The 12,479-nt window shown below is 44.9% G+C and overlaps 1 protein-coding gene across 1 annotated transcript in view; it reads right to left on the reverse strand.

The window, feature by feature from the left end:
- The window catches only part of USH2A (usherin), a 652,515-nt gene that overhangs the window by 416,117 nt on the left and 223,919 nt on the right, over window positions 1-12,479 (reverse strand). Inside the window, exon 21 of the mRNA XM_019549473.1 lies at window positions 10,226-10,356. Within this exon, the coding sequence (XP_019405018.1) occupies window positions 10,226-10,356 (131 nt within the window). The remainder of the gene's footprint in view (window positions 1-10,225; window positions 10,357-12,479) is intronic.

Below are 12,479 nucleotides of genomic sequence, written 5' to 3' on the forward strand. Positions count from 1 at the left end.
GGGAGAGCTGGGCATGCTAGAAGGGAGGGACAGGTTACAACTACATCTGAACAGGTTACAGGGGTGGGTGGATGAGAACAGGATGGGATTCAATACTGAAAAGTGCAGGGTACTGCACCTAGGGAGAAAGAACCAGCAGCATACCTACAGGCTGGGGAACTCCCTTCTTGTCAGTGCAGAGACAGAAAGGAATCTCGGGGTCATTATTGATTCCAAGATGAACATGGGCCGCCAATGTGAAGTAAGGCTTCAGTAAGGCTTAGTCAGTAAGGCTAACTGCACCTTGTCATGCATCCACAGATGCATCACAAACAGGTCCAAGGAGGTGATCCTCCCCCTCTATGCAACACTGGTCAGCATCCAGTTCTGGGCACCGCACTTCAGGAGGGATGTGGACAGCATGGAGAGGGTCCAAAGGAGGGCCACTCACATGATCGGGGGCAGCAGGGCAGGCCCTGTGAAGAACGACTATGGGACCCAAACCTGTTCAGCCTCCACAAGAGATGGCTGAGAGGGGATCTGGTGGCCATCTATAAAACTTACCGGGGGAACCAGCAGGGAATGGGAGAGGTCCTGTTCTCCTGAGCACTACCTGGAGTAACTAGGAATAACAGCCACAAGTTGATTGAGAGTAGGTTCGGGCTAGACATCAGGAGGCAGTACTTCACAGTAAGGGTGGCTAGGATCTGGAACCAACTTCCAAGGGAAGTGGTGCTCACTCCTACCTTGGGGGTCTTCAAAAGGAGGCTAGATAAATCACGTAGCTGGTGCTATTTGATCCCAGCTTTCATTCCTGCCCATGGCAGGGGGTCGGACTTACGATCTGCTCAGGTCTCTTCCAACCCTAATAACTATGAAACTAAGAACATGGGTGTGAGAGTGCTTGGGAGAGAGCCCCAGCCCCAATAAGCCCCAGGAGCAGTGAAACGGGAGCTGCGGCGGCAATAAATTGCCGGCAGCTGAGGAGTGCGGGGCGTGCTGCAGGCAGTGCAGGCACGGCGGGGTCAGCTCAGCACGTGAGCCGCCAAGCGGGTGCAGCTACAGGTGTGAGTCCCCCGTGGGGCTCCAGGGCGGGAGCCTCACCTACCCCTCCCAGGTGTGCGGCGGTGCCAGCAGGCACAAAAGCCGCATCAGAACAGAGAGGAGGGGAACCGGAAGAGCCGGGACGGGAGCAGATCCCCGGCGGAAGCCCGGAGCAACGGAGGCACGCTGACACGCGCCCTGCACGCACATTCTGGGGAAAGGGTAAGGTCTCGCAGGGGCAAGGCACCAGGGGCAACAAGCCCTGAAGTTATTCGAGCCAATTGTAAAGGCTGGAGGCACCTCACCCCAGCTGGAGGCTGCTCGGCCGGTAGCCTGGAGAAGTGCGCTGGGGGCAGGAGGCGAAGCTGCCCCAGATGGGGGAAAAGACTCTAAGGGGGCAGACAGCCCACCCCGATAAGACGGACAAGGGGACTCCTGAAAGAGGAGAGCTGGACTTGAGGGAAGCCAGCAAACACAAGGACCCGGAGCCAGGGACCCCTGTGGTGGAACTGACTGTTTGGCTCGCGGTTGCTAACTCTGTATTTTGTATTAGAGGCATTGCCCCTCCCCGCTCACCAGAGGGGAGACTTGGAGGGCAACCCAGACTTGTACATGGAGGCCCGGGCGAGGGTGTAGGGGAGGAAGGAGCCCTCAAGGATCTCGGACTTGGAATGACTGGAGATCTCATTTTCGGACATGCACGCATCATAGAAAGACACTGAACCAGGGAACCATTGAAGTCATGGCAGGCGGATCTGACACATACATCACCGGAATGAGTGCGCCCCAACTAGGAATTATTGGATGAACGTGCACAGACTATGGAACGTTTGGACTCGTTGACCGGCGCATTGACAATGGGATTATCTGCACAAAGAAAGAACAACTAGAAAGAAGGTCTATGATTACAAGGAAGGTACAAACTTTTGTGATTCATAAAATAATCATCTGGCTGTTATCAGAGTGGATCCCAAGAAAAGAAGGGTGAGCTGTGTCTGCTAAAAGCAATGTGGACCTGACACTGAAAAGAAACATCATGAGAATGGGGGGAAAAAATTCCATTGATTTTTCTTGTCCTTAATGTCAGGATAAAAGACAATGCCAGATTCCCACTAGAATGGATAAAGGACAACTATATGAGTGGGGAGCCTCAGGTATTTTTGCCTGGGTCTCCTTTAGACCCTAGGAAAGGACAGCAAAGATATGACAAATAAACTAAGATTGACAGTTGGTTCATAGGTTATTGCCATGAAGAACACTGTAGATGCTTTTCCACTGGGAATAGCAATTCTTCCTGGCAGATGGACTCTACCCAGGAGTCTGACAATGTACTGCTAGTTTTCTGAAATTGTGGCTGACACGACTGATGAAAACTTTCTATTAAAAAAATGAGGCCGGAAGAGGAGGGTGCAATGTGAAGAGAAATAAAACATCTGGTTACAATACACAGGAAGAGAAAAATAAGTGAATGAAGACTCAGCATGGGGGAAGATATGCCAACCTATAGGAGGATAGACAGTAAAGGAAAGAAATACTGGCATTGAAGAAAGCAGCTGTCAGTCACTCACTCAGTCAGATGATACAGTTACTGAAAGAACTGTATCTAATTTGGGTAGGAAATTGGATGAGGTCAGTGAAAAAGAACTGAAATGCTTGCACATTAATGCAAGGAGCCTGATTAACAAAACAGAGGAACTAGAACTACTGGAGCAGGACATGAAACTGGATGTTACAGGAATAACAATGATGACTGGAATACAGGTACTGAAAGGAAGACAAGGAATGACAGAAATAATGGACAAGACAGTGGAGTAGTATCATTAGCATTAGTATGCTAGCATTAGTATGCTAATGATGTGATTGACTAAAGAAATAAAAAGGGATAACACATATAGAACTGAACCTGTTTGAGTAAAAAACTCACCACACTGAAGAAGGATAGTAGGAGGTTCTACTTGGGTGACATTAGGGTTTTGCTACAGAAGACCCCCACATAGGATTTAGATATGGATAGGAAATCTCTTCAGTATTAATCAGTGAAATAACTACTACTGATTATCATGGCAAATTAATTTAGAAGATATAGATTATTATTATTATTATTATTATTATTATTATTATTATTATTAAACAATTGTACAAATAATAGTATGGTCCACTTATTCCTGGATATGACAGGCAACAGATATTATTTAACCACATAGTCACTGAACTGTAAGACAAGGTGGTTTTTCTATATTTGAGTTTGATCATCAGTGGGCATGTCTACATGTGTATTTACTACACAGTACATTACTGAGCAGTAAGTGTTTTTTAGGCCATCATCTATATGTGCAGCCATTAAAGCACAGCAACACTGCATGTGGACTGACCTGAGACTAAAGTTATCCCCAGGTCAGTCCACACATACAGTTTTACTGTGCAGTAAGGTGTCTACACATGCGTTACTGCACAGTAACTAATCAACTTGATACCAAGTTTACACCCAAATAGGCTTAAGTTGCCCCAAATAGTTGTTCCTGCACAGTACAGGTGTGCATGTGTAGGCATGCACCTGTTCTTCACAGTACAGTTACTGCGCAGTAACCGAAATTACTGTGCAGTAAATGTGCATGTGTAGATGCACCTACTGAAGACATAAAGAAAAATTTTCAAAGAAAATAAGCACAAATGATTAACTTAGTTGACTAAATTTACAACAAATTGATACACAAACAATATAAGTTGATAGCCACTTTTTTTATTTGAAATTTTGAGAAATTTAGGAATTAGCGGGTTGAAGAGGTTGAGGACTCAAATATGGACAACACTTGCATTATTAAAGTAAAAATTATGGAAATGGAAATTGCCACATCAGAGGAAAAAGCAAAATTGCAAATATTTTAATATGCTCAAATATCTATCCCAGAATTCTGAAAGAACTGGCACATGAAGCCATAACTGCAGTATTATGAATTTTTCATAAAACCATCAAGCAGGCATGGTACTGTTTGACTGAAGAACAGGAAATGTAGACACTTTATTTAAAATAAATGGGGAGAAAATTTACCAGGGGAACCACAGACCAATTTGTCTGATTTAAACAGTTTGCAGGGTTTTAGAAGAACATTTGATTTAAAAACAAAGAAACAAAACAAAACTTAAATCATGAATGACATAGAGGTAAATGGAAAATAAAATACATCACAGTTTACTATAGCTAGATCACACAAACTAACTTGATGTCATTCTTTGCTAAAATAACTAATTTTAGAGACAAGGATGCGTGATAGGTCTAAACTGTCTGCACTTTGGGAAAGCAATTGATACTTCACCACATGGGAAAATAATAGTTAAAATAGTGTAAATAAAGATTAGTTTGAGTACTGAAGGGTGGATAAGGAACTGGTTGTATTGAAAGAAGAACTGATAAACTGGGAAGAGGTTATGGTGGAGCTTTTCAAGGACTGGTTTGCCTATCCTTTTCAATATTTTCATTAATGAACTTGGCACAAATAGTAAGAATGCTCTAATAAAATATGTTGATGACAAAGATGGGAATACACAGAAGGCCTGGAATATCATACAGGCAGAAACGTATGTCCTTGAGGTTCAAAGTAATATAAATCAGATGAAACTCAATTGCCAAGTGGATAATCAACCACTTGAGAGCTACTAACAAAAATTTCTGCTATAAACCAGAAGTTCATCATTTGGAAATTACAGAAGATGAGAAAGAACTACTTATATCACATCAATAACAGAAGAAGTCTGAGTCACTGATGTAATATGGCTGTGAAAAAAGGCAAATGCAATGCTAGGATGCTTCAGGTGAAATATTTTAAGCAGAAATATGGGAGTTGTTTGAGCAACTAATGCTGTCATACAAGACACTGCTGTGACCTCATCTGGAATAGAGCGCACAGTCTGGTCATTCATGTTCAAGAAAGATGCAGGGAAGGATAACTAAAATCATTACAAGAATGAAGGGCCCACTACATGAGATGAGCCTAAAAGAGCATGGTCTATTTAGCCTAGCAAAATGAAACTATTTAAAGGACACTCTTGGCGCATCTACACAAGCATTTAATGTGGCACCAGTTTATTCAAGAGTAAATTACTTGTGAGTAAACAGTGTCAGGCAAGCATCTACATGTGCAGGGAAGCAGGAGATTCCCTGCCAATCTACTCCTACTTTCTGGGGCCCTGCAATGGGCCCCAGACACCACCAGAGGAAGTTCCAGGCTTGGGATGCAGCTGGCAGCCCTCTTCAAAAGTCAGCCCCACTCACTGCTACCTAACCAGCCACTTCCAGGCCAGAAGCAGCAATCCCAGTGCAGGGATAGCATGTGGCAGCATTCTCCACCCTGCCTGTGCCTCCTCATACTATGGCTGATCTAGCCCCGCCCGCCACATGGGGCACAGGTAGCGACAACCTGTTTCCCACACTCTGGATGGCTGCTGCACTCATCATGCTGGCATGCCATGCTGTCCACTGCCTAGCCAAAGGCCATCTCACCCCTTCCAGCTCCCCTACATGCAGCAACCATCTGCCAGCCTGCTTTGTGCCATCCCTAGAGTGGCTGCTGCTCACCTGCCACCTCTACCCTGTCCACCTGGCTGGACCCTGCCAGGGACACTGAAAACAGGCTCTGGAAAGCCATAGTCAGGGCTTCTGTCACCCTCCTGGGCCTCCATCCTCACTGTCTCTGGGCTTGCCAGTCCCACTTCAACCACTGTCTGGGCCAGACCCATGCCCTGGTGAAGTGTGCCTTCAGCTGCCTCAAGGGACACTGGCACACCCTCATCAGTTTGCCAAGGACAACTTCCCCCAGGTCATCATCACAGCCTATGTGCTGCATAATATCTGCGAGGCCCGGGAGGAGCTCTTCCACCAGGCCTGGGTGGAGAAGGTGTGATGGACAGAGGATACCTAATAGCAGGAGCACCACCTGCAGCAGCAGCAGCACCCCCTCTCCCCCCTGACCAACCAAGGCCCTAGAAGAGCTGAGCACCCACTAGTGGGGGCCAGGGCACCAGGTGCAGCAAGTGCTGGCTGACCACTTCCTCCAGCACTCCCCGCTCTAGCCCACTGGCACCACTGCCCACGGGCCCCCCACCCCCAGTACCATGCTCACTACAGACACATTTCACAAGAACAGTTTTTATTCCCCTCACAGGCTCAAACAGTTTTTATTCCCCTCACAGAACCAAAAAGATTCCCTGTCCCCACTCTCTTCCCAAAAACAGAGACCCCCACAACAACCAGAGCCCATCTACCACCCACCCAAGGCACCAACATTAAAACACCTTCTTCCCCATGAAAACTTTATTCAGTGTCCTTTGTGTGCCTTTCCAGAATAGGGGGCCATGGGGTGGGGATGCCCAGAGGGCATAGCCTTGGGACAGGCAACCAGCACTCCAGCCTCTGGCCACTGCCCCATAAGTGCAAACAGCATGATGAGTGTGGTGGGTGGGGGCTTGATGGCAGCTGGTGCTCCCCTGGCACAGGTAGCTCCCCCTCCAGCAGCTGGTGTCCAGAGCCAGCAGGGCTGACACGTGGTCCTGTCCTCACAGCAGACAGTTCTGATTCTGTGCCCACATGGATGCATGGTGAGCAGTGAAGGAGGCCTGAGCAGCACTAGACCCAGGCCCAGGGGCTCCCACCTGCTGGAAGAAGCACAGAACCTCCTCCCAGGCCCAGGCAGGGGCCTGCTGCTGGGTGGCGGGTGGCTACCAGGGGGCAGGCATGGCTAGGGTTGGGGGTCGGGCAGCAAGCAGCACAAAGGCAGCAGGCCAGGCGGCTGGGCAGCATACCAGGCAGTGCCAGACAGCAGCACTAGGGTACAAGCAGGTTAAGGCAGCTGCCCTGCAGCCTGCCCAGGGGGACACAGGGGCCTGAATTGGCCTCAGACTCTCTGCTGGTGTGCCCCAGGGCTCTGAATGCCTGCAGGCTTTTAAAGCCTGAGACAGAGGCTGCAATAGAGGCAGCCCAGCCCTGGGGCAGGAGATGCTCCCAGTCCAGAGCCCTTGGGCTAGTCTCAGGCCAGCCCCCTAGTGGCAGGGCTGACCTAGGAGCAAACTTGCTACTGGGTTGCATCTTCACATGCATAACTGTGCAGTAAGTAATCACACATAAATTTGCTACTCGCATTTGCATTTTTAATTGCAGTAAATGTACACATATGTAGGCGCATGTGCTTACTGCATAGTAAACTACACTACTGTTCAGTTAAGCATCTTGTATAAACACACACTCTAGCCACAAGAACAAATAAGTGTATACTGGTCATGAATTAATTTCAGTTGGAAGTTGGAAAAAAAGTTTTTAACTATCAAAGGAGTACAGTTCCGAAACAGCTTTCCAACAGAAATTAAGAGTAAATTTATCACGATGTATCTTATTATAAAATAGAGATTATAAGATGCTTTCACATATAACAGCAGAAAACTGGATGATAATCTAGGGGGACCATTCCATTCATATGTTCCCATTGTTAAAACAGTCATCTTGGGTAGGGGCAGTTTTCAGTCCCTACTCCAATAAACACTTAAGTGAAACAAAGAGAAATTGAGAGAATACCTGATAGCCTAATATTTATGCATTATTTTGGGAAGCAGAAGATGTAGGATCAAGTTGTAGATGGGAATCAGAAGATATGGGATCATGTGCTCCAAGGCTATTGGATAAAAGGGCAATATCACCACAACAGAAAGTCAGCTAAATCGGCCTTATATTCCAGAAAAGTATTTATCACTGTGACTTCTACGTACCTATCTGTCCTCGAGTCCCTGAGAAAAGCAAGACTTAAGCTATAAGCCTTTCCTTGGCATTTCCTAATGACTAGCTTAGCCAGCTCCCCATAGATTCTTATTCAGTAAGGCCATTGACAGATGTTCACTTAAAGGCATGATGGGAGCTGAGCCGCATTTCCAACAGTCATACCTCCTGCCATGCCACACCTCCCCCTGCACTAGCAAGTAGCAAATCAGGTGCCTGGTATGCTCCAGAGTGTTCCCAAGGCTGGGAGCACCAATCATCTGATCAGTTCAAATCACATGTTCAATTTAAGGCATGTTGGGACCCAGGCACAAAGTTATTACTCCTATTTTGTGAAATAAATTTGTGGCTCATTCCCTGTTTCATTGCAACATTGACTGAATGAACGCGTGTCTGGATTATTACCTAAGATGTGAATAACTGGTTAATCACCTCTTAAGTATAACGTTTGCCAGGGGCCTAAGAATCCTAGCCCAACTTTCGGCTGTGGATTTTATTAGATGGCAAGACAAGGCACCTAGAAGTTAGGCATTTCAACTCAATGTTGTAGCAACAGGTCACAAGATCTGAATTTATACAGTAGTAAAGACAATAAAAACCCACAGCACTTTACCAAGAGAGGTAGTGCATTAGTTCAACCTAGCTCTGCAGCTTCTGTATAAACCACATGCTTCAACATGGCTTTTTGAGTGCCTTTATCTAAAGCCGATTCAATCAGCTAATAGATAAAAGCTCCAGGAAAGCCCTTCTGAAGCACCCAATCTATACAGACGTTGGGCAAGCCTGATCAAACTAATATGATCCCTCTTCTGGGAGGGCACTGGGCTCAGAGCAGGGGTGCATGAAGTTTATAGCACTGTGGGGTTTTTTTGGGTTGGTTGGGGTGGCGGATCACATCTGTAAGCAGCCAGTATGGGTCAAATCCTAACTGAAACCTCTGGGTACTACTGTAAGCAAAATCTATGAAAGTCACAGTAAGATTAGCCTGAAAGCCTCCTGAATCCAAGGTAATATTTCCATTGGCTTTAGTGATCTTTGGATCTGACCCAGGGATGAAATCCTGGCAAAATTTCTATTTACTTCAAAAAGATAGCTTTTTGTTCCCAGTTCTTTTAAAAAGTGAATTAATGCAGTCACTTAGCTCATGTATTACATCTTTTTTCAATTAACAGTGATTTGTTTGCATGACACCATTGTCACATAGGTATCATACAAAACTATAGCTACTTTAAGAATAAAAATGTATTAAAAGATGCACACAAATGTAAACATTTTCTGGACTCCTGGAACCAATTTCAATTTTATTTCTAACAAAATACTGGGAGAATATTTCTCCACTTTGGCATTAGCAGTGAATCTCATGTGTGTGTGTGTGTGTGTGTGTGCGCGCGTGTGTGTGTGTGCGCGCGTGTGTGTGTGTGTGTGTTCATCTACAGCAGTAGTTCTTAACCTTTTTAGACTCGAGGCACTGCTGCTTTGATTTCAGGTATCCCTGTAAAATACTAGCTTTTAGTTTTCACTCATTTTCTGATACGGAAAAATAGAGCAGTTTTTCTATTGTAAAAAACTCAGAAAGATCACAACAGGTCAAAATGTTTTTGAAATGATGGATTCCAATTTCAAATCACTTGGTTTATCTTATGAATCATGTTTGTATACCTAAGAGTGCTAACACTGCATGGCACCCACATCACCCTTGAAAGAATCTCAAGGCACCACAGGCTGCCATTGCACCCTGGCTGAGCATCGATAGCCTACAGTTTGTCTTATCATGCAACACTAATTCACTCCAAATTCCCATAATAGTATTTGAAAGTTCTGTATATAAGGGAATGGAAGAACTGCCAAATAAAAGTTCGATCTTTCCCCAGCTTAGCAGCCTGATCCTATTTTAAAAACTTTGGAAGTTATTTGAAATAAATCATTCTTAATTTTTGCCTTAGTCATAATATTGGCTTCAATTTTGTAACATTAAGTTAGTGGCTATTTTCCCTACTTCAGTGAGGAAATACTCATTGACTCCACTGAGGAAAGGATTAAGACTTGAAAATAAATAATGAAAATTAATTTAGTAGAAGAGTATATGATCGTTATTAATGAAAAAGGTAGACTTCTTCACACTTTTTTCAGTCTATAAACTAAGTAGTATAAGCAAGAATAAGACTGAAAAAAACATACAGCATTTCTATCTCAAAGATGTTTACACTTGCAAACACATAACTGACAGTGTTAGAAAAGGTTTCACAGTTTCAATATTTCTTTCCTAAAGCTCTCCAATTACTTAGGCTTTTGAAGAACCCTAATTAATCTGAATCAATACCAAAAAAAAGGGGAGGGGTGAAAGAACCATGAGCTTATACCATTAAATGTACAAAATACCTTGAGTTCCATACAAAGTATCTGTATCTGCTATTTCATATTTGATCTTGGTATTTACTATACCTGTGGATCAAAAAGAAAATAAGGACGTCCATCCCGCAACTGAAGCGCAATGTATTCCTCTTGATTCCCAGGCGATGCAGAGAAAAGAATCAGGCCATCAGCTTCCTTGGTTCTAAAGCTCACTGTAATACCTAATTGGAGAAATAGGCATATATGTAATACTGATTATAGATTTGTGAAGATAATGCAGTCTAATTGGAAACTGAAAGGTATCTCAACAAGAAAACACAGCAGATCAAAGTCCTAGTGTGGAATCTGGATAACTGAAAGCACATTTCAGTCATTAGGGGTTAGATCCCACTACTTTTTTCCAGTTTGTGTAGAAGCTTATTTCATGAAAATCTCCTCTGAAAATCAATGGCACAAGCTGTACAGTAAAGGATTACTCATGCAGAACACACTTGTAAAGTCTGACTTTATATAGTTAAGGGATGTCTTCCTTAAGGAAATGTAATTGAAAAATGTGACAGTCTGTTGTAAGTGAACAAGAACAGATTAGAACCCAAATTAGAGGAGGTCTAATGCTAGCTGTACAACTGACTCAGTGGGCACATCTACACGTGTTATTAATTTGACGTAGTCTTACTATGCAGTAAAAATACTGCACAAGCAAGCCTACTCAGGAGCATGTCTACATGTGTTTCTTCTTGGGAGCAGATTTTCTCCCAATGGGAGCAGCCTGGCACAGGGACCAGGCTAGCCTGGGGACTGGCAAGTGACATGGGGTGGTCCCAGTGGGCACAGGACAAGGAGAACTCTGCTGGCTGCAGTGGTAGCTGTCTCCTGGCCCTATGCACATGGAGATAGGACCTGATGTACATGGGGCTAGGAGAGAGCTGCCATTGCAGCAAGCAGAATGCTCCTGGCCCTCTGCTCATCCAGACGTAAGCCCCCTGCTGGACAAGACTTCCCTGCCTGGCAGGGGGTTGCTGGGAACTGTCTGGGGTGTGGGACAGCTGGGGGTGAGCCTCCTGCTGGTGAGGTGGGGCCACAGGACTCCCCAGCAGCTGCCCTTCTTGGCATAGAGCCAGCTACTCTGGGAGCAAGTGGGGACTGAGAATCCAGCCCTTGCCTATCCCCTGGAGCAGCTCTACACCACACTGAGCTGTGTGCTCCATGTAGCATGCAGGGGCTAGGAATCCAGCCCTCACCTGTCCCCCAGAACAGCCAGCTCCATGGGTGCCAGGACTCCTGTGAGCAGACTCCTGTGAGCCAGGATAGGGGGCAGATAGCTCCTCAGTCCTGGAGCTAATGCGCTCCCAGCTCCTGGGGCAAGCCAAGCAGAACCAGGACCAGGGAAAGAGCTCTCTATCCCCTATGGCCCCCTGCTGACTATGGCGGCCAGGAGCAAATTTGCTCCTGGCCAGAGTCTACATGTGTGTTAGTCTACTATTTGTATTTACAGGTAGTTGCTAACTGCATGGTAGACTAATTTACTGTACAGTAAATGTAAGTAAATGTAGACAATGATCCTTTAATGTGCAGTAGACTAAGATACTGTGCAGAAAAGCATCTCATGTAGACACACCCAGTGTGTGGCTTTCAACTTTAGCCTTAATGTTATTCCCATTTTCAGATAAGAATGATATTTACCAACTAAACACAGGGAGTTGTTGTGCATACTGATAGATTCATGGTTCCTAAAAGATGTATAATTCTATTTAGGGTTTTAAAAAGAGTATGGAAGAAGAACTTGCATTTCCTAAAGTTTTAACAAATATTGAAAATACTTTTAGAGAAAATTTAAAGAACCTATAACTTTATTTTAAACATAAGAACATCTTAGATTGCTCTCTACTCATCCTTCGTCTCAGTTTCTGCAAATAAAATATCATAAACATATTGCATAAAAATAAAATGTATTTTATTTTATGAACTTTTAATTCCAAATGAAGTATCAAGGCAATGAGCTACTTCAGTGGTTTGATACATATTGGAATACATATATGGAAAGGCAGCTGGCACCTGAGTGTTGCGCCTCAAAACCTGGTGTACACTTGACCTGCGGGCCTGGGTCGGCATGACTGGCTTGGCACAGAAGGGATAGATGACCGGACAGGTGGGGACTAGCGGCGAGTAGGAGTCAGGCGGCTTGAAGCGTATTGGTTATATGAAAAATTTATTGTACTTACGCTACCGATGGTAGCAGCGTAGGCAGGATAGCTGACTTGTTCAGTTACAGTGCATAAAACAGAACAATCTAAAGGGGTCTGTTGGTTCACGGGGTTCCTGAGCCGAGCCCTTGCTTTCTAAC

The sequence above is a fragment of the Crocodylus porosus genome, unplaced genomic scaffold (assembly GCF_001723895.1).
Source record: "Crocodylus porosus isolate Cpor-Errol unplaced genomic scaffold, CroPor_comp1, whole genome shotgun sequence".
Lineage (NCBI taxonomy): Eukaryota > Metazoa > Chordata > Crocodylia > Crocodylidae > Crocodylus > Crocodylus porosus.